This window comes from Geospiza fortis, unplaced genomic scaffold, assembly GCF_000277835.1.
Source record: "Geospiza fortis unplaced genomic scaffold, GeoFor_1.0 scaffold471, whole genome shotgun sequence".
In the NCBI taxonomy this organism is placed as follows: domain Eukaryota; kingdom Metazoa; phylum Chordata; class Aves; order Passeriformes; family Thraupidae; genus Geospiza; species Geospiza fortis.
Window position 1 is genome coordinate 1,523,960 of NW_005054443.1, and position 25,754 is coordinate 1,549,713.

General features: G+C 38.1%; 1 protein-coding gene across 1 annotated transcript in view; it reads left to right on the top strand.

Annotated features, from left to right (window-relative positions):
- The window catches only part of PTPRM (protein tyrosine phosphatase receptor type M), a 341,545-nt gene that overhangs the window by 291,660 nt on the left and 24,131 nt on the right, over nt 1–25,754 (top strand). The window contains exon 23 of the mRNA XM_031062267.1: nt 15,567–15,664. Coding sequence (XP_030918127.1) covers nt 15,567–15,664 — 98 coding nt within the window. The remainder of the gene's footprint in view (nt 1–15,566; nt 15,665–25,754) is intronic.

Here is a 25,754-nt window from a genome sequence, read left to right on the forward strand (position 1 = left end):
GAAGAATCATGAGAAAGTTTATTTTCCTTCCTCAATCTCAGCTTTCCCATCATCACAATAGGATTAAAAATACTCTTCTGCTTTTCATGGTTCTCTGCAGCCTCCTGATAGACGCAGTTGTTTAAAGACTAGTTAGTGTTACTCTCCAGTATCCAAGCTTCCTGACAAAGTACACTTCCAGTAAGATGCAGTCTCTGTGTTTCGCAAAGGTGATAAAGTGTAACTGGGAATAATCTCCAGAACTCCTTTAGGACTCAACATTAACCATGAAAGAAACACATTTGTGTCACATGTCAGACTATGCCTCTGTATGTTCCAGGGAAATGGTCACAGCGCCAAGCTTACCAGACAGAGTTCAGGGTGCATTTGGACAACACTCTCAGGCACATGGTGGGATTCTTGGGCTGATGTATGCAGGGCCAGGAGTTGGACTTGATGGTCCTTGTAGGTCCCAGGATACTTTATGATTCTATTGTAGGTCAGCCTTAGTAACAAGCATGTCATGTGCCACAGCTTGCACTGTGGCCAGCGATGTTCATGCTCTGTTTTACAACACACTTGCATCAGGTATGTACGAACACATCAGTGCTGCACAAGAGTTAAGCTGCATGCTTAATTCCCTTGATATCTACTTTTCATCAATCTTTAAATAACTTTTCTCATCTTCCCTTTTCTCCTCCACAGCAGCTTTCACAGGTGCACATGCCTATTGTTCTTTGAAGGAAAATATCATTATGTGAGTCAGTTTTAAATCTCTGAGGAGTTAGAATGATTGATATTTAATTTTCCTATGTTCTTATGCTGCATTCAACATATCAAGTGTTAATGAGCAAATATAATTGTTTGAAGTGAAGAAGTGGCAAATTTAATCAGTTTGTAATAGACTACCAATCTGCTTTTAACAGAGCTGGGAGTTGCCTAATCACCTGTTTATTGAAGTGTTACTGTCTTCCATACTAACCAGAGTCTGACATGCAGACTGTTAGCTTTCCACCTTGGCATTCACAGTATCCTGCTGCTACCTTGAATTAGGGATGGAAATGTTTTTTAAAATAATTTCTTAATGGAGGCTTTCTCAACTAAATATCAAAAATTATTTTACTTCAGCTTTTAAGAGTAATACATTCAGAGTGTGCAATTTCAATTACTAAATTAATATCAATTTTCCTTTATGTGATAAGTATAATGTGAGTAGTAGACTGAATTTACAGCTGATAAAGACTTTTGGTGATCTGCTGTAATTGGCATCAACAGATGGGATCTGCAACTGAGTCACCATGATTAAAAAGAATCCCTCGTCAAAAGCCAGCATACTGGGTCATGCAGAACCAGCAGGCTGGTGCAATTTAAAACTCATTATTTTGCTTTATATATCCCTTGTTCCCATAGATATAATTCTTCTTTGTATAGGAGAATATTGAGCTCTTGTATGATCTGCTCAATTTACTGGCAGCTTAAAGTTATATTTTTACAGAAGTTAGGTAATCAATGAATTTTAACCCGGTCCTTCAGTGAGAGCATTAGGTTGAATATCTGTACAGTGCTTATTCTTAAACACAGTGCTGGGTATTCTGACTATTGTATGACTTCTGATCTAGCATGTCTCACCTTGATTACTGAGCAGGGAAAAAATAATTGGCTTTGTACTTATTTGTTCTGTGTCTCCTGAAGCTCACGTAGTTTACTGAGCTATGTTGTAGCTTCTTTTAGTGAGTCTCTGTCAAGGGTTTTGGATGCTTCCTCCTCCACAGCACCAGCAGCTGTAAATGATGAGTGACAAATGAATGTTAGCGCAGTTCTACAGCATCACTCATGGCCATTTCCACCAGGGCAGGTTTTCAAGCAGGTCAGTCGTGTGAAACAGCAAATATCTCACATGCAGGCTGCATGTCTTTACATATAAAGTATGTTCTTTTGTGCATCTCAGACTTTTGAATGCTGGCCACAGTTCTTGTTGTCTCTGCTTTCTGCAGCATGCAGAGCAGTTGGATCTGAGATGTTTTGTGGAAATACCTCAGAGCATATCTTAATGACTGTAAAAAGTTACTCTTGAAAAGAAAACAATTTTAGATGCAATGTCGCAGTATAGCCTTTCAGCCTCTTTTTTTTCTTCTGTATCCAGTTGTAAAGCATATGCAAAATTGCTTTTTGTATTGCTTATTATGGAGACAGACATCAAGCCAAGTTTCAGTCAGGAGGACATTTTAGGTATAAGTTAGAAACTTTTGAAAATAAATATTTACAAGGAAAATGTTTACAGTCTTCACTACCAACAGCATAACGTTGCCTCTCTAATAACCCCTTTCATATTCCTTCTCTTTTCTGCAAAATACTTGTCTTTCTTCCACACACAACTCTGTGTGCTGTGTGAACATTTTAATAAGGCTTTTCAGAAACAAAAACACATTTTCTTTCAAACTGAAACTTCCCTTTTAGGCATCTGAAGCAGAAATAGTGCATTAAATAACAATACTCTTAACTTCCTTGGCATGTTTTTTGTTTTTATGTCGCAAAAAGTTGTCACAACTACAGCAGTGTGGAAGCTCCACACTTCTCTTTACAAAGAAACTTTTTCTTTTACTTTTTTAGCCTTCAGATGAATAATAACATGTGAAAAATTACTTCAGGGAGAATTAAATAACAGCAAGGCAAAATAGTTACCCACAATTTTTCAGTTTCATAGATGCTGTAATTTTTTGGCAGGATGTGGGTCTGAAAACAGCCAGGCTGTTTTCTTGATATATATACTAAGTGATTGAATTCTGTGTACCTGTATTAATATTGAAGATTCAACTGGTTTTGCTGCTATTCTTTACTTCTTAATCTTCAAAACATTAGAAAGGTGGTTGAAGCCATCTGTCTTCAGTCAGAGGTACGAGCCCATTTGCAGCCCCCCTTTAGAAAGATGAGGCTTTATAGAACCAAGTTCACCTGTTTTGCAATACTGGTGACAAATTAAAAAGTTACTTTTTGCCCTTGCCTAAATACATACAGAGGTAATAGACCCTTTATGTGTGAAAGTGCCATCTGCAGTTGATATTGTGAAGCCATATGGTGAATTCACCTTAGCTCACTTGCTACCATTACCCACCAAAGACTCATGATTACTATTATGTTTGAGTATCTGTTAGAAATTTGTACTTTTACTCCTGTTGAGGACAAAAAGAAACAGTGTATACTAAAAACTAGTAACCATCAAAGTCAATGCTTTTTACAAGTTTCTACTTTGTGGTGCATGAGAATATCAGAGTTTCTCTCTGCCTCTTCATTTGTAATATGAGGATTTAGTGGTAACTGTCAGAGCAGCTGTCTTTCACCATTTTCATAATTTCTGTATTTTTGTGTCTTTGTCATAATCAGCTGTGTGGTAGTTCTATTTGTGCAGGGAATGAGACCCCCCATTCAGGTGGAAGGTTGTAAATGCAGAGCTAGCGTGGTTTTCTGATACAAAGTTGACTTAGGCTTTGTTGCGGTGTTTCCTTTCCCTGGATCTTTGTGTACAGAGCAAGTGAAATTGGAGCAATGTTAGAAAACTGCTGATAGGTTCATTGCTAGGTGAAGGCACTTGCATTTTTCACATGTGGGTCTACATTTTGCATGTAATACATGCCCACCTTTCATACAGCTTTGGAAGTTCTCTGAAAGTACAAACAAGCTCTAGATATTATATAAATAATTATTTAGTATTTATTTGCCAGTATAAATCCCGGAATCCCATGCAGGCTGTTCTTTCACTTGCTTGTCAATGTGGCTTGTAAAGCAAGTTTGAGAAAATGATGATTTTTCTCTAGTCCATTGTCAAAGCCATAGAGGAAGAAAAAGCAATTCTTCCTATCCTCTTCCCCACACAGACTGAGCTGCAGTAAATCAGACACAAAGGACTTCAGAGCATATATAGATCCCTGTCTCAAAGACAAGATCTTGGTCCGAATTCTGTGTTGTGAAAATCAGACTAGAAAAGTTACAACAGATCTTTGCATATCAGAATAAAGAAGTAAGAGAAATGAGAGTCTTCAGTAAATAATTAGGGGCAAATAAGGCAAAAGGAAAATGTTTCTTGGTTGTTATGTAGAAAATAAAAGATTGTGTGAAAAGTAGTATATTTTTCTTCTTCAAAAATATGTAACTTAAAATATATTCTGCAAACAGGGAAATTGTCATCTTTCTGAAACTCAAGAACTGAGCACACTGTCCTTGTGAACCAAACGCTTTCAGAAAAGAACATTATAAAGGTGACCATCTATTAGTGTTGCTCTGACTACTAATTGCCTGCCTATATTATGCACTAGAATCCATTTTTTGTTCAAGGAAGGTGTATGCAGCATCAGCTGTACAAATTCACCTGCATGTCTGTATTTCAGAGGAAGGCAGATAATGAAAAGCTGATGTATCATGAGTAGTTTTCCATCTTTGACAAAAAAATCAGTCATAAATTTGGCTTGGTGGGGGGAGTACCTAGCAGCCAGAGGTGCTAGACAGAGACCTGTTAACACACCTGTTAATCAGTGAAGCCTAGTGCTAAAGCAGAAAAAAGGCCAAGAAATGCAGTTTGTCATAAAAATCACATAGTCAGGGCATCTTTTTTTCTGTGAAGTTTATTCACCAGATGGTCTTCAGCAGTCTGGAGGAAGAAGGGTTTTGGTCTTCTCATCTCCTAGATTAAAAAAAGGTAGTGTAGCAAGTTTATGAAACAAAATGTATTTCAGAAACAAATGTATCAAGAAGCAAATAAACTGGGATGGCTTTTTTTGGTGGTTTTGGGTGGTTTGGTTTTTTTGGGGAGTTGGGTTTTTTTTTGTATTTGTGTGGGTTTTGGTTGATTGTTTTTGTTTGGTTTTTTGTCTTGTAATCATATCCAAATCTTTGAAGTCTGTCATTTTTTCTCTCTTTTATATCCTTTGGTGGCAACTGAAATCTCTGTGTTGATATGGCCACCTATGCACATGACAGCCCAGGTGATTTCAAAGCACTGCCTTTAAAAACAGAAAAAAAAGATAAAGGCTTATTAGATTAATTTCTTTCCCTGTCCGTCTGTATTCTTCCATGCAGTTGCATATTCAGATGTAGACTGGAGATTCCCTCTGCTGTTTCTAAATCTCATTCTGTTGCAAGCACGTTCATGTATTGTGTCTATACTGAGAACAAATACACTTGACATGTTAGAATGGTATTCCTTGTTCACAGTATACATCAAATACTGCAATCTCCCACAAAATATAATGAAAAAACAGAATTGAAAAATTAACATTGCCCTTTCCTACTCAAAGTGGTAAAAATAACTAGGTGGTCCCTAAAAATAACAATAAATAATAGTGAGGTTTTGGTTACATAGATTTGATTTTTGATCGTAATTATCTTGACATTGAAAAGAAAAATATCATTTAAAAATATCAAATAACATCTGTTTTTAATGGCTTTTGTACATATCTTGATCTGACTAATGACTGTGAGGAAGTCAGTTAGATACTGACTATTTCTGTGAGGAAGAAATAAATGTACCAATATTCTCTACCCTTAAATATCAAAATACATTGTGAGTGATATGTCTCACTCATGAGATACTTATCAGGACAATCAACTGCGACAGAAGTTTTTTCCAAGCATTTTTACTTATGTGTTAATGTAGACTAAATTATCTTGTTTGTTCATCTAGGTAAAGTGTTCGTGTTAATGCACTTAAACTCACAGTACAAGATTAAAAAATACAGCATCTGAATATCTTACTTACAGGCATGAGCAACATTCCTTCACAATAAGGTCCTTGGGGAAAAATAAAAGAAACAAGTAGCCAAAATGAACTCATATTTTTGAGCTAGAGAATAGTGATGATTCTATTACAATCTGATGCTTATGATTGACTCAACATGGTAACAGAAAGTAGAAATGCAAAAGACTAATTAGGTTCTTTTGTCCATTCCCTAAGGAACCTTCTACTGAAGGGGATAAAATGATCTTAAACTTCTCATCCATCATCAAAATTGATTCTGCATTACAAGTTGATATGAAGAGCCCAGTCCAACAAGTCAATTACTTAAGATTTTTGTTTTGGAAATGCTAGATGCAGCATGTTTTTTACAAAAAAAAATCTGTATGTGTTAGTCTTTCCAAGCTCAGATGAGCTATTTAGAATGAGTGATTAATAGGTATTCATATTTCCATGATGCAAATCATGCTTATTAAGAAGAATGCACAAATTAGAAACATAAACAGCTTTCTTGGTGGAAAACACTGATTCAGCAACTGAAACTCTCTGTTGGACTGCTCTCACAAAGACAGCTCAGGTTTGAACCATGGTCTCAAGCCTCCTGGAGTAACCCTTCAGCCAGAGCCGTGACCTCAGGCAGAGAGCCAGTGCCTCTCACTGCTGTCCCATCTGATGTATTCATACCTGTGTCTCAGGTTCCCAGATGAGTCACCCATAGTTCTTCCCACGTGCTTGACTCTAATTAAGCAATTAAAATATCTGTAGTATATGGAGTGAAAGAAGGTCCATGTATGAGTGAGACTTACTTCTCTGTAGCCAGTACACTCCATTGGAAAATACATCAAGGCCTCTAGGTACAATTACTTATTCAGAGCTTTCCTGTTTCTTAGAAGAAAAACCTGGAGTACACTCTCTGCAAGCCACTGTCTAGCAGTGCTGTCTTAAAAGCTGCAAGGTAAAGATTCAAGGCTGTGGCATGACTCAGGTATCCCACATAGCCTTCACTAGGGAATTCCTAATCCCCAGGAGTGCTACATGTAATTCAGAATTTGGAAGATGCTGGATTTACACAGTCTGAGAAAATGTTAATGAGAGGAACAGGCCATTTAACATCTCTGCTGTTGGGCAGGCACATCATATGAAAGAAAGAGTTCTTCAGTTAGACTGGATGAACAATATTCAACTACAACTAAACTCTTTTTGATGTAGTTGTTTGGTTTTTTAGTTTCCTGCACTTAAGATCAGAAAAAGCTGCTCTCTTGAGTGGCATAAGGGTTTATGAATGGACAGTAGTATTATGTACGCTGCTTTTATCGCATTCGGCTTTGTCTCATCTCAGGCTAACTGTTTAAATCTGGACAATTTCTGCTGCTGCCAGTTCCTCTGTTACTGCTGCAGTACTTCTGTGAGTAGTCAAACGGTGTTGTGGAAATGTGCTGTTTATTCTTTGGAAAACCATATGACATTTTCATTTTATTTTGTTCAGATAGAACAAACTGAGCTAGTATTGGAAATCTAACAGTGGAGAAATGTCAATCAATAAGTGTGTAACACTTTATTAGATGGAAACTTAGCTAGCAGCATTAGCTGTAGTGGTATAAAAATGTCTTAAATAGCACCTGTCAAGAGTGCACAAATAAAGTGTGGTCACAGCCTTTAAAATAAGTTCAGCAATGACTTGTTTCTGAAAATGGTGGAAATACTAACATGGAGCAGGAACAGGTAAGATTATTCAGGAATGGTAGAAGCTGTCATATTGTGGTTGCTGTGTATTGTACCAAGACTGTTCAGGTCTTTCAAAGCCTACCTTACTTCTGCTGTCTTTCAAGGTGTGTTTGGCTTCTTATGACTGTTAGGGGCATGAACACCTTTGTGCATTATGGGGAATTTTGTATGTAAGGCACTTCTGCTCAATGGAGCTCCAGTCCCAGACTGGGATTTCTAGATAGTACCATAATGAAGGCAAAATAATGCATTGAGATGGGCACTGTTCTGGCCCAGTTGGATCTGTATCAATAAAGAAAATGCCATATGATATTCCAGAGAATAAATACCACATTCCTCCATCTGACTAGCCACAGAATCATTGCAGAATAGGAGCAGAGGAAATGCCAACAAGAGAAATGATCCAGCTCTAGCCAACAGCTGATGTGTATGTGAATATACATACATTTAGAAAATATGCATTTTCAAACTAATTATCTACTTTCATGAAATGAGCAATTTTAAAGGAAGAAATCTCTGGAGTAATCAGTTTTATCATTGCTCTAAAGATAATATTTTTAAGTATTTCTATATTAAACTGGGAATTCAGAATGGAGGTTTTTTTTATTTTAGCTATTTGTGAAACAGTTGCATTATTTCATAAAACAGTGAGACTCTGGCTCCTCACTACTGTACATTGTAATAACAATGGTTTTTTTTTTCTTTTTATTTTTCGAAAGAGATAGAGAATTTACAGGTCAATCTTCTCCTATTCTTCTTCCTGTAAGAGATCTAGTGCTGACTCCTTAAATATAGGAGTAGGTGGTATAGAAAGCCAGCCAAAGCACTGGTCAGTCTCATGGGAGCTATACATAAAATTTCCGCATGCTCCACAGTCACTTAGTAATCTAAGCCTTGTTGAAAGCTAATGGGACTTGAAAGCACTTTGAACATTTCATTTTCTGAAAGCCAATTTTCACATATAGCAGTGTGCAGGCAGCAGGGCTGGCTGACTGGCTAGCTCAAAGCAGGTAGGATTCAGTTTGTGCTTGAAAATCAGCCAATTACTATTCACTGTGCTGTCCTTTGGCTGGTAATGAGAGAAAGCTGTGTTTTTCCAGAGCAAAGGATACAGCAGAAAGCCTCTACGTTGCCAGTAGCTGCACTAGGCAGGATTTGTCCCAATAAAGCATTTCAGCTTGCTATATAAGCAGCATTTTCCAGAAATGTCAAGCTAACAGGATTCAGTCAGATCTGTTTCTTATTGACAATCCATCTAAGTAGGAAATAATGAAAAGCACATTTTAAATTTGTATCTCATTCCTGATTAACCCATTTGAGTATATCTGAGGTGACTTACTGTTGAGCAGTGTTGCTGCATACTGGTTTTTTGGGGGTAAGCATTATAAGGTGGTATTGTTGCAAAAGGCCAAAAGAAGAATTGGCAGACTGGCTGCAACTCAGATATATCTGATATGCATGGTGTGTTCTGAAGCCTGGGTTAAAACTAGTGTTTGGAGAAAACAAACAATTCCATTTGCTTGTGAATTAAATTCTAGTAGAATTTCTCACTTACAAATTGGTATCTTTTCTCAGCTGAGTATGAGGCCATTACTGCCTCTGCAAGCAGTTGGCTTCTCTCTGTGCAATCTCTGAATCTACTACAATGAAAGAATTGTCAAAATAAGGTCTAAGACTGGGACAGAGGATTCTTCCATGAGAGTAACCATAGCCTCAGGCATCCTTGCTAGTCTAACATACCTATAGGGAACCAGCCTCAGTGGTAAGCCATCCACAACTTTGTTTATTTATATTTTTTCCAAGGAAAGAGACATTTGTAAGGAAGATTTTATCAGGAAATCCAGCATAGCTGTATAATTACAATATAGCCCTGTTGAATATTATGTACTAATTAATACTTGTAAGGCTAAAGTTAGAAAGTGCTTTTCAAATGTCATCACACTCAACATTGGAATTAAATATGAATTCAAATTAAATAAAGGGGAAAAGGCAAAAACATGGGTTTTTTTTCAGCTCATTACGGGGATTTTATTTATTTCATTGAGATTATTTAGTGCACAAAATGTGTATGACAACTAGAAACTAGCAATTAATAAATAACACCAAAGCATTAGTGGCCAGGTTTTGCCAGTACAAATGTTCTTGCTTTTTAGTGTGCTAATTCTTACAGTGACAGGCCTGGAGGAGACTTCAGGAAAAGTGAACAGGTGGATGACACTGGGGTACCTTTTACCCTCAATGCTCTTTAGTTTCTGGAACAGACTTTGGAGGACTTCATAAAGCATTTAGAAGACTTCCAGGTTATGTGACCTGATTCTCTTTCATCATTATTTTCTTGAGACCTAGAAATACAAAAGACTGATCTGTATGCATTTTGACAGCTAGTGGTGAGCAGTGGGCCCATATGGTGTAGTGATACGTTGACTTCAGCTTTATCTCAGATATCAAAATTGTTCATATAATAGGAATACACATACTGTGCCTATGAAAATGCTCTTGTGTAAACCTTTAAAGTTAAGTATATATATTACAATAGAAGACAAATGTCTACACCTATTTTGAGGGAGAAAAAATGCATAATCTTTGCCTGAGTTTTTGAAGTTTTAGCAGACTTTTTTTCTGGACTTCACAGAGGTATTAAATCCTTAAGAGCTCCTGGAACCATGAGTGAAAGTTCAATGCACGCTATACCATAAGTATTCAACAAGCACATGGTGAAGACTGCCCCTGACAAATCAGATTATCAGCAATTGAGCAGATCTTCAAATTACCTTCCATTCCAGAAACCAGCTCATTTGGGAAGGTGAAGATGATTCAGCAACAGCTGTACTGCTGTGTGGTCATGGAATTATAAAAAATACTGAACCAGCAGTTTATCTTGCTGGTTGGCTAAGTCAGCACAACTGGGATCTCTGCCTTTTCTCTATAGTAAGCTGACTATTTTAGATAGAAAGATGAAGATATGTTGCATTCTGAAAAAGGAGGATTCAATCTCAAGACTCCTTAGCCTACACCTGGTCACCTAAGGAAGTGTCCAGATTTGCAGAGCTGCTGACCAGTGATGAGCTTCCCAGGAGTTACTTGGGAGACTAGCAGAACTGAACAATCATGAAAACTTGGTCACATAATGATGCACCTGCAAACTCCTTTTGACAGAATCTTGGGCATATTGCCTTATTGAGTAGGAAAAAAATTTATTCCATTTATGGGAGATGTTCCCTTGCCTGCAGTCAGTGACATTTATAGTGTAAAGTAACAATTAGCTGCAGTTTATTACATACCTTTTTCTGAAAGCATATTTACCTCCAAATTCTAGCATGGTTAAAAGAGCAAATAACACATTCTTGTGGATTATCAGATCTCTGGACTGGCAGTGCAAATTTTAAATTTTTTTCCTCCTGTGAAATAAATTATTCTGCTAACAGCTACATCTCTCCCAAAAGGTTTATTAGGAAAACAAGAGTTCTTGAAATTTTTAATCTACTACCTTGTCGTCTCCTCTCCCAATATTTTATTCCCCTCTGGTTTATGCTTTTGAGTGTATTTTAGACAATTTCTCCTACATAATGGTTTTGGGAGTTTTTGACACTGTAGATGCAAAGGGAATCATTGCTTTTGGGCTTTTGTTGTTATTGTTGTTGCCGTGCAGCCATATCTCTTAATAGGAAAACACTCACTGTATCTCAAGTTCATTTCGAAGGGAACATACATAGTAAAAGAATGAGGGCTAAAATGCAGCTCCCTCTAAGTAGATATATTAGCTAAGTGTCTTTCAGTAGTCCAGCTGTAGGCAGCTACAGCAGCAAGCAGCAGGTTTTGCTTCAGTAAAAAGTGGAGGCAGTTATCATTGCTACCAGAAACTGCAGTAACCAGTAGGTGAAGGGACCATTTTATAATCACCTCCTCATGCAGTGTGGTTGTGGCTGCTCACTGTAAGGGGTATTTCTGCTCTCTTTTCAAGATGGAATTTAACTGCTGCAGGTATAAGTCTTGCATCTTGTCAGTCCTCTGCCTCTATTAGCACATATTTATGGCTCCCACTGCCCATGCGCTGTCCCTGGGGAGGCTTTGGAGCTTAAGGGTATCTGTTCATTTTCTGCACATTTCTAGCTTCAATATCTATCACTGAACTCAGTCTCAGGTGGACCAAATGTTAGCTGGTGGATTTGACATTCAATGTTAGAAAAATATTTTGGAAGTTATTTGTTCCTTGTCTAAACTGCTTGCTTTTCTAGAAATTGAAAAATGACCCACAGATTTAAAAGTCCTGTGTGAGTAAGTGCTATGTGTGCTTCAGGATTCAGGCTTTACTTGTTTCTTCATGTGCTTGCTTTATTCCCTCCCTAGACCTGAACACTTTTTCCTATATTCTGGGCTAGTTCATCATATTCAAATTGATCTCATACCCCAACAGCAATACCAGTTTTCAGAAGTGCATTTCACAATAGGAAGCAGAAATAGAGGAACTAGAAAGCTAGTTACAAAAGCAGCTTTAAAGAGTCTAAACCGTTCATAAAAGCTGTGTGATGTTCCATTTCCTAATATGTTTTTGTTCCCAAAGCAGCAACTAACTGCTGCTGGTAATAGAACCAATGGTTGTAATATACACAACCAATCGTTCCTGTTGAGTTTTTTCAATAATGCATTTAATTAGCTAGGGGTTTGGAGGGTTCATTTCTTTTTCTTATCTTCCTTTGCTTTTCATCTTCTGCTTGCAGTATGTTGGTGATCTCTTTTTTTTCACAGCAGAGATCTATGATACCAAGTACTTTATTGTGGAGCTAATGGGGTGTGCTGCAGGCTTTCTGTTGAGTAGCACAGTACCTTCTCTTCAGACCTTCTCCTCCTGCAAGGGGGCAACTGCTGAGAATAACCTTTCTGCCTATTGTGCACACATCTGTTAAGATGATGCTTAGAACAATTATAGCCTCTTTCTCCTCCTACCACAAGTCTCTGGAATCAAATAGTTTAGCTCTTCAGGACAATAAATCCCACAACCCTAACTAGCCTCTAATGCTTTTCAATTCTTGCTGGAGACAAGTAATAATTTATTAATATGTCAGAAGATATTTTTTTAAAATGTCAAGAAGAAAAGAAAAATGGGATATAGAAGAATTACTGAGACTTTAAGGTAGGTTTTAGGGTGGGGTTTTTTTTTCAGTGTCTTGAACGTGAAAGAAGTTTGGAGGCTATATGTAAAAATTGGACCCAAAAAGCAAGAAGACATGTGAGAGTATGAAGGGAGAGCAGGAAATCCTGACAAGCACTTTTAATTATGGTTATCTTATTTGGATAGTAAGATGACAAGAGCATACTCTGCACTGCAGAATAGGACATTTCTTCTAGAAGTACACTTAGAATCAAGGTTGAAAAACTTGTTATAGCTCAGCTCTTTCTCTGGCCTGCAAAAAACCATTACTTTTCCTAAAGATTTATTTTTCTTATAATTTATTGTCTTTTTTTCTTTATGGAGAATGACAAATTCAAAATCTACAGGAATAAATCAGTGTTTAGGATCTCTCCCCAGTTGTAATTTGTGATTTCTGGATTTGAAATGTAAGAATCTTTAAATCGCAGCACAAATTATGCAGTCTGTAGGGAAAAAAGAAATCAGGATTAAATTGTTGCAGGTTATCCCAGAGTTGTCAAAAAGAAATGACTGTTACAATGTAGGGCCCAACTGTCTTGTATCTCAAGTGAATCTGTGTGAAAGAAAACTGAATTAATACATAAAGAAACTTACTACATCGCCCCAGTTTCTCAAAGATTCTAGCTTCTTGCACGGGGACAAGACCTGTGTAGATATGTAGACCATATACCTCTCCTGCAACATTACCAAAATATGCTCAGATTAAATTTATTGAAACATCAACAGTCCTATGAAGACAGAATGCAGGGGAGCCATCTAGATTTTCTCCATTAAACCGGGATTCTTGAAGCAATAATGTTGTTATTTGTTTGTCCTTGATCAAACATAATGTTAATAATGTGTCATGAACTTGCAGGCTTTTTCCAGGACACTGCTCTGTGGAAAACCACCTTTCCCTAATCCCACTTTTAGCTATGCTCCTTGAAAGATAATAGCAGCAGTAATTGAGCTGAATATTTGTTTCAGATTTGAGAGGAAGGAAGGAGCTATACAGAGACAGTATTTTCCTAGAGTGAGTGGAATACTCTGATTTCTTATAATCAGGAGGAGAGTCTGGCACTAAACCTTTCCAGTGCTGTCGTGACTTTATTGTGAAAGAAAGCTACATTGAATCCTAGAATATTAAAACACAAACATGCTAAACTTCCACTAGAATATATAGTAATTATATTACTGTGACATTCAAAATTGCCCTTGGACCATGGCTCTATCACATATCCAGGACACTTAGGTAGAAATAAAATGCTCCCTGTACATTTCCGTATGATGGAGAGTGATTCAACTATTGTTGAAATTCAGAATAAAATCTCACAAAAGTATCACCTGTTCTGTGCTGTTAATTTAAAGAAGAAAAGAAAGGTGTTCAATTTTGCAGCTATAACATCAGCTTGAATTTTGTTATTTCAGAAACTGTAGCATGAGTTTCTGCTGTTAATTCTACTCTTAAGACCTTCTGACATTTCTTGTGTTCTAACAGTCATCGTTTCCTGTTGTTTTAAATGGCTTTTTCTCCTCTTCCATGAACAATGAAAGCAATTCAAGGAAACCTATAAGGAAACGAAAACTGTAAGGAGACCTATGAAACTCATAATATATGCATCATTTTTAAAGACTGATAAAATAATGGGGAGAATACATAGCTTCTTTAAATCATCTGTGCAAATTATGGGTGGAAAAATTATCATTTGGAATTGATGTAAATAAATATAGTTTTTTAAAAATTCAAGAGTTTTAGTCTATTACCTTTTACTTAAATTTCAGATCTAAGTTATGTCATAACTGTGATGTTATTTGCCTAGTGAGTTGGATTTCGCTTGCCTATAATATCAGAGAGTCACAAAGTCACAGAGGGGTTTGGGATGGAAGGGATCTTTAAATACCATCTGGTCCAAGCCCTCTGCTGTTACAGTATAGTAATAATATATTACTGCATTTTCCACTAAATGCTTGATTTCAGAGTGAATATTTTCAAAGGGAGATCAAAATACACAACATGGGTGCCAAACTGCCCAAATCTGTCAATATCTGGTTTGGTAATGCTTGAAGAGTGTTGGCTTCTTTTACTAAAGGAACATTAGGGCAATACATTATCCATTTGTTCTCCAATTAGCTTAGATTTAAGTCATTCCTCTAAATAAGCCTCTAATTGTTTACTGCAATGTGACAGCTCAGTAATGGATTCAGTATGGATGTTAAGCTTATAGCTTATGTTGTTTACTCTTACTGGCTCAGTGATTTTAAAGCACTGGTTTAAAATTGGGGTGGCACACTGAGCACCATGGGTAAGATGTGTAGGCTACAAACAGACAGGACTAGGTGCACGCAAAGAGATGTCGGGTTTTTTTCTCAACATTTTGCATTTCTCTAGCATTTCCTGTGAGCTGGTGCCCAGCTTCAGCATGATGCTGAAGGAAGCCCTGTATGTCCATGAACAGAAGCACACAGGGAAAGCACTGCAGAGGATCTGCTGCCATGGCACATCAGGTTTCTTTGCTGCTTTCCTCACTGTTTTCCAAAGTGATACACTGCAGCAAAAACCCTGTAATTTCTGCCTCACTTCAGGAACTACGATTTAGGAGCTGGGCTAATTTGATGAATATTGTATACTAAGAAAAATATTAGAAACCAGGAAAGGCCACATACTCCATTGAGGCTCATTTCATTCCAAATACACCTTCCCTAGGTTATCATCCAATTGCTAAAAGAAAGAGTGATGTTATCCATTTTTTATAATTCCACTTCTGGGTATTATGGAGATAAATACCTAAGTGCTGGAGAACTTTCTTTCAGAACACTATTTCAGGAGAAAAATACTTAAATGCAGATAGGTAGGATGACAGAAAAGAAATTGACCGACCCTAAATGAAAAATATGATGATAGTGATACGAATATATGTGTACAGTCACAGTTTCACAAAGTTCCCCAGGGACAAGCTTCCAGTCATGAGACTTTCAGATAGTAACCTTTCATTTGATTTATTGTTTCAGGACCAATGCAGGAGACAATATATGACTTCTGGAGGATGGTATGGCATGAGAACACAGCGAGCATAATCATGGTTACTAATCTTGTAGAAGTGGGAAGGGTAAGTGGTTTTTGTACTTAAAAAGATGAAAAACGTCTAAGGTGTTTGCTTTTCAAAATTAAATAACAGACCAACAAGGTTCTTACATACTAAGTATAGCACATAAAATATGTATGACTGCCTGTGCTGAGAGGTTCATTATCAATTATTTTTAAACATGCATTGGATGCTTGGCTTTGTTACCATTAGCACAATGAAAAAGTAACTGATAAAGCTGCATTCTGTACAGCAGAGTCTGCAAAGACTGACAAAGAGGGGACGTGTCATATGTCTGTACATATCTCAGATATACCAGTTCTCTTAAGAAAGTCAGTATATTTGTTGCAGAACAAGGTATGGAATCATCTCTTTATTTTTTTTAAGGAAGGCTAAGGAGGCATCATTCTGAAACAGATGTCTGAGTAGTTAAAGTATGAAGTTGTTTTGTGGTATATTTGTCTAATTGGTCTGGCTTGTTTGGGTTTTCCTTCCTCAAAGCCTTCTGGACTAAAACAGAAAAAATTAGTTTTACACATTTGTGCACTGTTTGTTGATCAGGAGGTCATGTTCAAGAGCTGGGTAGTAAAGGAAAGGTTGAGTTACATACTGATATTGTGTAACTGTCTTTATTTGCTTGGTAACTTCTAAAGTAGGCCTCCTACTCTAGTCTTTATGGCTAATTTTGTTTTCAACAGGTATTGAATGGAACCTTTTTCTGTGTTTCACACAAATGTCAGTAAGTGAGTCTTTTCATTTACTGCTTTGTCTGTGCACTGCTGTCTTAGTTCTCATCTGGGATGTTTTTTTCAAGAAAATTTGCTTAGGAATTTGGCATATAGCTTTCATTTTATATGAAAAGAAATCCCACTGCTTTTATGGGAAATATGGCAATTATTGTAAATCAAAGTGCTGAAATAAGAAGTCAAGTGCACACATCTTGGTTTGAGCAGCACGTTTTTAAGAGATGTTTTTAATTTCACACTGGTGGAGTGTCTGATACAGCCTCTGCCCTGTGGCATTTGCATTAGGAGAGTGCACTGTTTATGTGGTATAAGTTGAAGTCCTTTTGAGCAAGTCCAGTTTTACAATCTCGGTTTATTCTTCCGTATGTCCTTTGTGAACTGATAATATAAATCCTAACAGTTAGGTATCTGTGTGCTCAAGCCTGCTTACAGATCAGGTGCCAGTATTATTTTTAGATGTAAAAAAGATGGAGATTGTGACTGCAATTAACACCTGCTGCAGGAGCGCATGTACGACTAATTGCAGACACAAAGAGGGATCATGGAGGCCACTTTAAAAATGCAGTCCCTTGAGTGAGGAAAAGGTAGAAATAGCTGGATGGTCACGTATCAATTCAAAACAGATGGATTTGTAAGAATAGGAAGCTCTCCAGCAAACCTCTTTGTTGAAGCTTTATACACATTCATAAGTGCCCAAGTGAACGACTTAAAAAGGGATGTTTTCTAGGTATGAATAAACAAGCCTGAGAGCAAAAACAGCATTCTGCATGAAACCACATGCTGTTTTCCCAAAGTCAGTATTTGGAAGTGCCAATTAGAGTGAACTGTCAGATGTCAGCAAGGGAGACACCAGTCTTGGTGCCAGTGCTGGCAGCCTCTGCTCACAGCATTTAGGTGCACAGCACATTCCCACAGCAGCAAGGAATGCTTTGTGCCACCATGGAGATTTCTTCAGGGTGCAAGAGTCCTAGTGGGATATAGATCTGCAGTTTTGTTGTTTCTGGCAGTGGTAGAAATGACTTTGTTCTCACTTTCTCTGGAGGCCAGCATAGGTGAAATCAGAGAGCAGAAATTGAAATGAGCTTTTAATGGAAATAAAATTGTATGAGCCACAGAGCAATGCACTCACTCCTCCATTGGTGTTTTTGTGCCACTCCCAGAGCTGGAATCATCAGCAACAAGGAGGCAAATTGCAAACACACCATCTGTCCCGCAACCCCTAACACAAGCTCTGTGGCACCTTGAGTAGCAATGATTTTAATGGACTTTTGGTAGCATTCCTGTAGGGCAAACCTTTATAACCTTCCCAAACTTGAGGTTTTCTATTTCTATTGCTATCACTGCTATAAGATTTATAGGGGTTTCTTATTTTTACTTTTTAACCATGCTGACCCATGGTAAGCCAAGGATGAAAATTCTTTTGCATTTTCAGGAAACAGGAATTTTCAAAATTAAACATGTTTGCCACACAGTGTATGGCCGTCATGAATTAATCATTGAGGGGGCGTATTTGTATTTGTTTTCCAGTACTGACTGGATAGTCATTAAATCAGTGCTAGGAACTTGCTTCTTGCCCTGGAGCATTATGCATCAGGACTGTTTTAATTGCTGCTGGAGGAATCACCATGAGGCTGTCCCTAATACAGGCACCTGCTGCAAATGACTCAGTCCCCCATTACCTTCCAGCAGGGTCCGGGTACATCTGCCAATATCTGTCATTATCTGAGGCACACTTGTCAGAACTGCACATCCCTTTAAGCCCTTGTGTGTTCCAGTGAGGGACCCTTGTCAGTGTTTCTGGCACCTGCAGACTGCTGTGCACCTGGTATTTAAATGGCACCGAAATGTGTTTTGATTGTTTTCTCTCTTTAATGAACCCGCCTGAGGGACATTTAGCTCTTTATCTAGTAGCCTGTTACCCAGTCACTCACATTTACACTGCTTGTGTGGAAATTCAGAGCTAGCTTGAGCTGTTACACTAATGCATCTGCCAGAAGTCTTATCACAAAATCTGCAGGGCTCCCTAAGGAGACTTTTGTACTGATAATTTAAGCTAATGATTTCTAAACATATTTAGTCAGTTTTATGAAGACCTCATTAGAATGTGACTGTTTATTAAAAATCAAAATGAGGTCTCACAGTCATTTAGAAAAAGTATTGCTGAGTTGCATGAATAGTTCTGCATGATAAAGGATGATGAAGTGGTGCTTGTTAAGGTTGGCCTAGGTTGAAAACAACCTTTACCCAAAAAAAACCTAAACAAATAAGCAGCCCCTGAAGCACCCTTGAAAAAAGGTCTCCGTCGTCTTCCAGCTGGGATCAACAACTTTCCACTCACAATGAAGTTCACAAAAAGAAGATGGCAAGTAATTAATGGTAATGATCCAAGAATCAGAATTGTCAGAGCCACACAGTAATGGATAAAAGGCATAAACAACAATCAAGACTCATACAATTACATCAGTGTGACAACAAGCTGTTTCAAAGTAATGTATTCTGGATTATATTAATGCAAGTGGCCTATGTGCCCATGTCTGTAAGTGGTAGAGGAACTGAAGATAGTGTAATTTCAAGGAGTATCTTCACCTGAGAGATTTAGCATAATCTGGTGGATTATTCTGTAAGAAGCAAAAATTTTTACCCCGCAGTGTGTTGATGTTATGATCACACAGCATGATCATAAAGTAGACACAGAAGAACATCTTGCTTACTCCAAGAGACCACTCTGGAGAGCAAATTCCCAAAGACCCAGAAAAGCACTGGCAATGGGATCAAGGTGTTTATGTACCAGCCAGAGTGTCAGGTGGTTCTTGATTTGTTTCAGTTTTTACACACACTGAAACATTTCTGTCTTCCTTGAAGTGGCATGGTGCAAAGATTTAGAATATATTCAATTGTGCCATCTAGCTGTCACCTCCATCTTTGCTCTTGTTGGGTTGGTACTAGTACTTAGTTGGCAGAATCAAACTTGGCATGTCACATTATTTGTCATTTTTCAGTAGTCGCTTTCTCTCCCACTTGCTTTAGGCAGAAGAAATTTAATAATAACTGATTAATAAATGCTGAAAAATTCAAAATGCTGCAAAATTCAGTGGAGGTGGTTATAAATAAATGCACTGCAAGGACTTATGATTGTCTATTATGCTTTTAATGTAACAAAGTATTCACAAACAAAATCACTATAAATAATTATAAAAAATAAAACCTCACCCCAGGAGCGTAGTAATTACAGTAATTAGAGTTTCTCAATTATTACTCAGAATTAGAAAACAGGCAGTGCTAATAGTGTTAATAAGCACACAAAAGACCCTTTTTGTGAAAGGAAGCGAGGTTGACTACAACAGAATGGATGTGACACAAAGGGGAATGAAGGTCAGCCACAAACTGGTAAACATCCCCTATGCCTGCACCCACACCTTTGTGCTACCCAAACTGCCTCTCCCTGCCATCTTACCTCTCAGGAGTGGTGCACTTTCCTGATAGTCATTTCACACTCTCCCCAGGTGGCATTTCCTTCCCAGGAGCCAGAAAGGCTGTATTTGCATAGGGGAAAAGGAAAAATACAGTGGTGGTTTAACCTTCCCTTGGCTTGTTTTCCTGGACCTGTGCTTGACATGTTATGTATGTGGCACTTCTCTGCAAAAATGGGGATAATTCTGACTTTTCATGCTTGAAAGAGTTCCACATGACAGCAAGGAGATCCATACCACAGTCTTCTGACAGAGGGAATATCTCCTTGATGCTGGCTTGCTGTAACAAGCATTACTTGTAAAATAAATGGTGTCAGAAAAGGACACCTAGGAAATCCTGTTCCTCCTAGGAAAGCTTGTATGATCACAGCCCTAAGCAATTGTATGTTCCTGTCTTTGGGTTCTCAGGATGTGCAGCACTGGTCAGCATTCAAGAGACATTTCTTAAACAGATTCAAATATATTTCCTTAACAAATAAAACCCAAAAGTCTTTTTGACAAACCTGATCTTCAGGTTTACTTGATAATTTGTGTTATTGACAGAGATTATGCATCCAAGAAAAACTGCTAAATAAAACCCTGTCCAAAGACTTCTTACTGGAAACAGATGCAAAAAAAAAAAAAAACAAAGCAAAATCTTCATTGGAAATTTCAGCAACAAAAAAACTGTATGAAACTTGCAATGGACTTAACACCTATGCTTAGAATGAAAATGGAGGGTTTTTTTATCACAAAGCTATTGCAAAGTTTGTACTTATACATTTTACAAGTTTTTGAGAATCTTCCATGAAGAAGATGCTTCTAACAAACAAAGGTAAACTCAAATTGTATTTAAGATTCAGATCACCCAATATTGTGATCTTGCAGAGGTGAAACACAGTGACTCTTGAGCTTGTCTCACAAACAGCACGTTTGTATTTAGTATAAATGGAAGAACACTCTGTCTAATTGAAACTCCCTCTAAATGTAATAAGCCAAATTGCCTACACAGGAATTAATTCAGGATTCTGGTGTTAATGCTCCTTAGGAGGTGTGCCAAAGAGTTTGTGTGCATACTGGTGACTAAGGTTTCATTTCAACTTTTCTAATGAAAGAAAGAAACCACATTTTATAAATAAGAGGGGAAAGGTTGTTATATGAATCTATTTGCTTCCTCAAGATAATTCTAGTCCCAACTTCTTCAATATATAAATAGTGTCCTTCCCCATCCGTTGAATATTTTTTTTCCTGATCTTTTTTACCCTCCAAAAATGGCACCGGTGCTTATGGTACATCAGCTCAAGGTATTATATTCTGTTGTTATACTTTTGGTTTCACTGTAATTCCAGTATCTCTTATTGGGTAGAGGACAGTTTATACTTTCACAGAATATCAATGAGAAAAACAGAAAACCAATCAAAATTTAAAACTATTGTTCATCTTTCAAGTCAGTGAACCCTTCTAGACATCAAAACAGATTTCATCTTTCTAGATTTTTAACCAGAAATAGTAGGTTTACATTACTGCATTATACATAGTAGGGGAGGAACCCATAGGGAAAATTTAATTTGTTGTCCTCCAGGAAGGAGAAGGAAGGACTCTTTGCATTTGTCTGAAAAAGATGTGCCGAGGTTAGCAATGTTAGCATCATGAAACAGAACATCAAGCTAGAGGCATTCAGCACTGTCCTGTGTCATGCAGAGCAGTCAGGGGTTCAGCTCTCAGTGTTATGTTGTATTCTCCTCTCCAGTAAAAGCTATGTTTCAAAGAATGTTAATCAACACAGATTAATATCTTAATGCTTACTAATCCAATTGAGATAATTCACTTAGAGAAAGGAACAGGAGAGGTTTAAGGATACACAAATGCACTGACCCCTTTGTTGGACTAACTGAAGTGCCACCAAGGTGTAGGATGCAACTTTAGGCGCAGTTTGCTAAGAGGGCGGGCTTCAGGTTCTTACTTGAAATGTCAGGGCTAGCACAATGGCTTCAGAACTGCAAATCTCCTCACTTCAGCAGTCTCTTGAAATTATCTCTCAATCTCTCTGTGAAAGGAGAAGTATCCTGGAGGCACTGACACAGTTTTACTTTACCCAGTAGAGTACCATGTAGAGCTGTCTAAGTTAACATCAGATGATCAGGTTTTAGAGCCAGAAGGCAATCCACTAAGTAGGTGGTGCTCTGTACCCAGCTAATGGCATCATTTTGATCTTGGAATGGAAGCATGGTTCAGAGCGCAGGCTGGGCTGCTCAATGCAGACACATCAGGTCCTTGGAGTGCAGGATCTGAGAAACAGGCCTATGATTTCACAGTTGTGTCAAGAAGTAACACAGGCTTTGAGGAGCTCTAGCTCACCATCCTTCATCTTGGCACGGGGCCACCCTTCTCATGTGTTCTGTGCTCAGCTTTTTTTCTCCAGGGCTGTGCTGAGATGCACAGAATTGCCTAAACATAAGCAATGAAACAGAGACAATCCATATTTCTCTGTTGGTATTAACAATGGAGGCAGGAACACTGGAACAGCTTTACCTTGGGTTGCCTTACTCTAAAGCAGCTCTTTATGGTCAAAAGAAGGCCACACCATGGGTTGGGCCTGTCACCGTAATTTCCTCTAACCCACTCTGCCAGGTTGATGGCATGCTAACAGAATACCTAGTCTTAAGAACAAAGGGTCACACTCATTCTGTCAGGTGGAAAGCATTTGTTTATGGCTGCTGCTGGGCATGTCCAGAAAGCCAGCTCTTCTGGGCAGAAGCTGAATGAGAGTGCACCCACCAGGCAACTTAGGGCTGCACTATTGGGGCAGCTCAGGGCAGCAGAAGGTGGAGAACAATGTCAGCTCTGAGTCATCCCAAGAAGAAGTTAGACTGAGCTAGTAAAATTCATGGAGACATCTCTCCCCACCCTGGCAGCTGTGAACAACATGAAGACTTCTGGCTGACTTCTCAGAGACCCATTCATCTGATGGTGCCAAACAGTATCTCAAATATTGTATTTCTCAATAGTCTTCCACACCTCTTTTAGAAAACTGTAGAATGAGGTATAAAACTAATAACAGACTTACTCAAAAGCAAACAAAAGAAAATGAAAAAAAGGAAGACTGGGTTTTATCTCCTGTCAAAGGTTGTTTTATAACACATTAAATGTTCTTATATCGTAATACATTTTTGTTTGAAAAGTATTTAAATAAAAATACTTTCAATTATTGGATGTACTTTTAGTTCAAGTCAGCCAAATAAAAGTACCTGTTATCCGAGCTACATCTGTAAAATCTGTTAAAAATTTTACCAGTGAGCATGGTTGGCTGTTTCATTTTATAGCCAAGAGGTTTCACTTCAAAATTTATGTCTGACTTATCGTCATTACTTAGTTCAGGATTAATTTTAGATTAGAATGTATAATAGTGCTCTTCACTAATGACAATCCATGCAGGGCATAGTCAGTTATATGTATCACCCTTTTGCTAAGAATATTTCAGAATCAAAGGCAATTGGAAACTTTGAATAATCAGTGTTATTTAATCTGTTCTGTATGGACTGCAAAGTGTATTTCACAGCCAGCTCACATATTAAGTGTGTAATATTGCTCCTATTCCAACATTCTAGGTAAATGAATTACTGTCCTGACTTGCCTACTGCCTTTAGCTACATGTGTCACATTGCCAAATGGTTAAATATACAGCTTTGGAAGTCACAATTTGTGTTCATTAGCCAACCACAGCCTACAATATTTGTTATATTTATAACTAGCAACAACAACTTTCCACCTTCATTTTTAATTCTGAGTTTCACACATTAGACTATTTTACAGGGGGATGGAACTAGACAGTGGAAGTAGGTAATTCTCTTCTCCAAATTTCTAAAATTATTAGCAAAATAAACATGTTTGAAACAATTGGACAGTGTACCTTGGGATGAATAGATTAAACCAGAGCATTTTCATTATGTGCCTGGCAATCATCCTTTTATCTCATCTTGTGATGAACATCTGTATTTTTTGGCATGTTGGTAGGATATAAATGTGGGGTGTATGTGAACAAACTCTCAATTATAATTCTGCTCAGATGAGATTTCAAAATTATGTTTTCTGTTTTGTGGATGATACTTACTGTTATGGTAGCAACGGTGTGGAAAAAAAAAGATCTAGTGCATTTAATATTCAGTTCTGGAATCATGTATCAATTATTTAGGTAAACCTTCTGTTAGTAAGGCTTTTTTGTAAAACACGTACCAAATGTTTATAAAATGGAAAAGAGATTCGTCAAGTTATGGTAGCTAAAGCTGTGCTAAAAAGAAAAATTGAACATATGCTACCAGCAGTGTTTCTCATATTTCATGAGTAAAACCATATTCTATTTTGTTGCAATTGTCTTTTCTTGTACAAATAAAGGCCCTAATCCAATAAGCATTTATAAATGCGATTTTGATTTACACTAGTTAATCTGCTTCTGTCTTTAAGACACCTTTGCATTTATTTGGGTGGTCTTAGAGGAGGTGGGAGATGGATATTTAAGCATTTTCTTGACTTTTGGTTCACCCGGAGTCCATGGAGTTCTCAGGTCCAGAGCTCAGCACGTGCAGAGCATTGCAGAACAAGAGCCAAAAGTAGGAGAAAAGCCTGAATTAAAATAAAGTTGGGCTTGGGTCTTTTTTCCTCTGTTAGAGAGTGAATCATCAGTTGGTCTGTGGCTCTGACTGAATTCTGGCACGGTTCCCATGGCTTTCACAGCCCCTATTCCACTTGGGAGAGTTTTCAGGAAATTGTGTTGTCATGGATCCTTCTGCTCAGCTCCAGTCTGCTCCGTGCCCAAAATCCCCTTTGCAGCAGAGTAAGAAATCCCTAGTGGGCCCAAGCTGCATGAGGCACAAAAGGCTATAACTTCTGTGCAACATCTCCCAATGCTTCCCTAATTATTCCACTGTATCATCTTAAATAAGGTTTAAAAAAGAGTGGAATCAAATCCAGCAGTTGAGGCATAAGAACACGGGGACTGTGCTCTTCTAAATTGGTCTTTCCGAATTGTTCCTAGTTCTCAGGCATAATCCAGACAGTCTGGACTTACCAAGTTAGAAACAGGTATGTTTTCCTTCAAGGAAAGAGCAATTTATTTCAGCCAAGGTTGCTTCCCCTCCGTGCAATTGTTTATTTTGCTAAACTAGAGCTGTTTCAAGGATGGCAGGCGCCCATCAGAAACAAAGGAGGCTAAAGTTAGCAGCAGAGAGAGGTGCTGATGGGCAGTGCTGTGCCTGGGATCACAGCTGCAGCTGCTCCCTCCCTGCCTGCAGGGGCCCTGTCCGTGTGGTTCAGGTTCCACCTTTGGAACAGACATGTGAACAGGCAGGAAAAGGGAATCAGCTCCAGAGAAGGGGTTGTCAACGTGTTGCTCCAGCCCAGAGGCAGTGTGAATTGTCTTACTCTTCATGAAGAGTCAAAAAGTCATCTTAGCCATAGGTGGGGAAACTCTGTTTCAAAGAGTTTCTGGCAATGACTATAAAAGGGTCAGTTTGCTGGCCTGAGGGATTTGAACAATGTGAATTTTCTGGATTATTTTAACAAAACAGACAAAACAATCAGCATTCAATGTATTTCACTTAGCTTCTATGAGAGGATTTTTGGAAAAACATCTGAACAAAATAAGATCTGGATAAATATCAAGTAGATGCAACAATAGATAGCAGCAGTAACTACTAAACTGCTTGCAGCAATGTATGCTTTTGAAATGTTTGTTCATTGCTTACAGTGGATAGATAAGTTTTAGAGATGAACACACATTTGTCAGAGATCCTGTTATTAGGGATCCGGGAATGGCCCTCAGCTTGGTCCTTGGCTGGTGGAATCCTCCTCCTCCCTCTCCAGAGCTTTCTGGCTCTGGAGCATGGGGAGGGAGCAGTCTTGCCACCCTTGCCCTGTTACAGG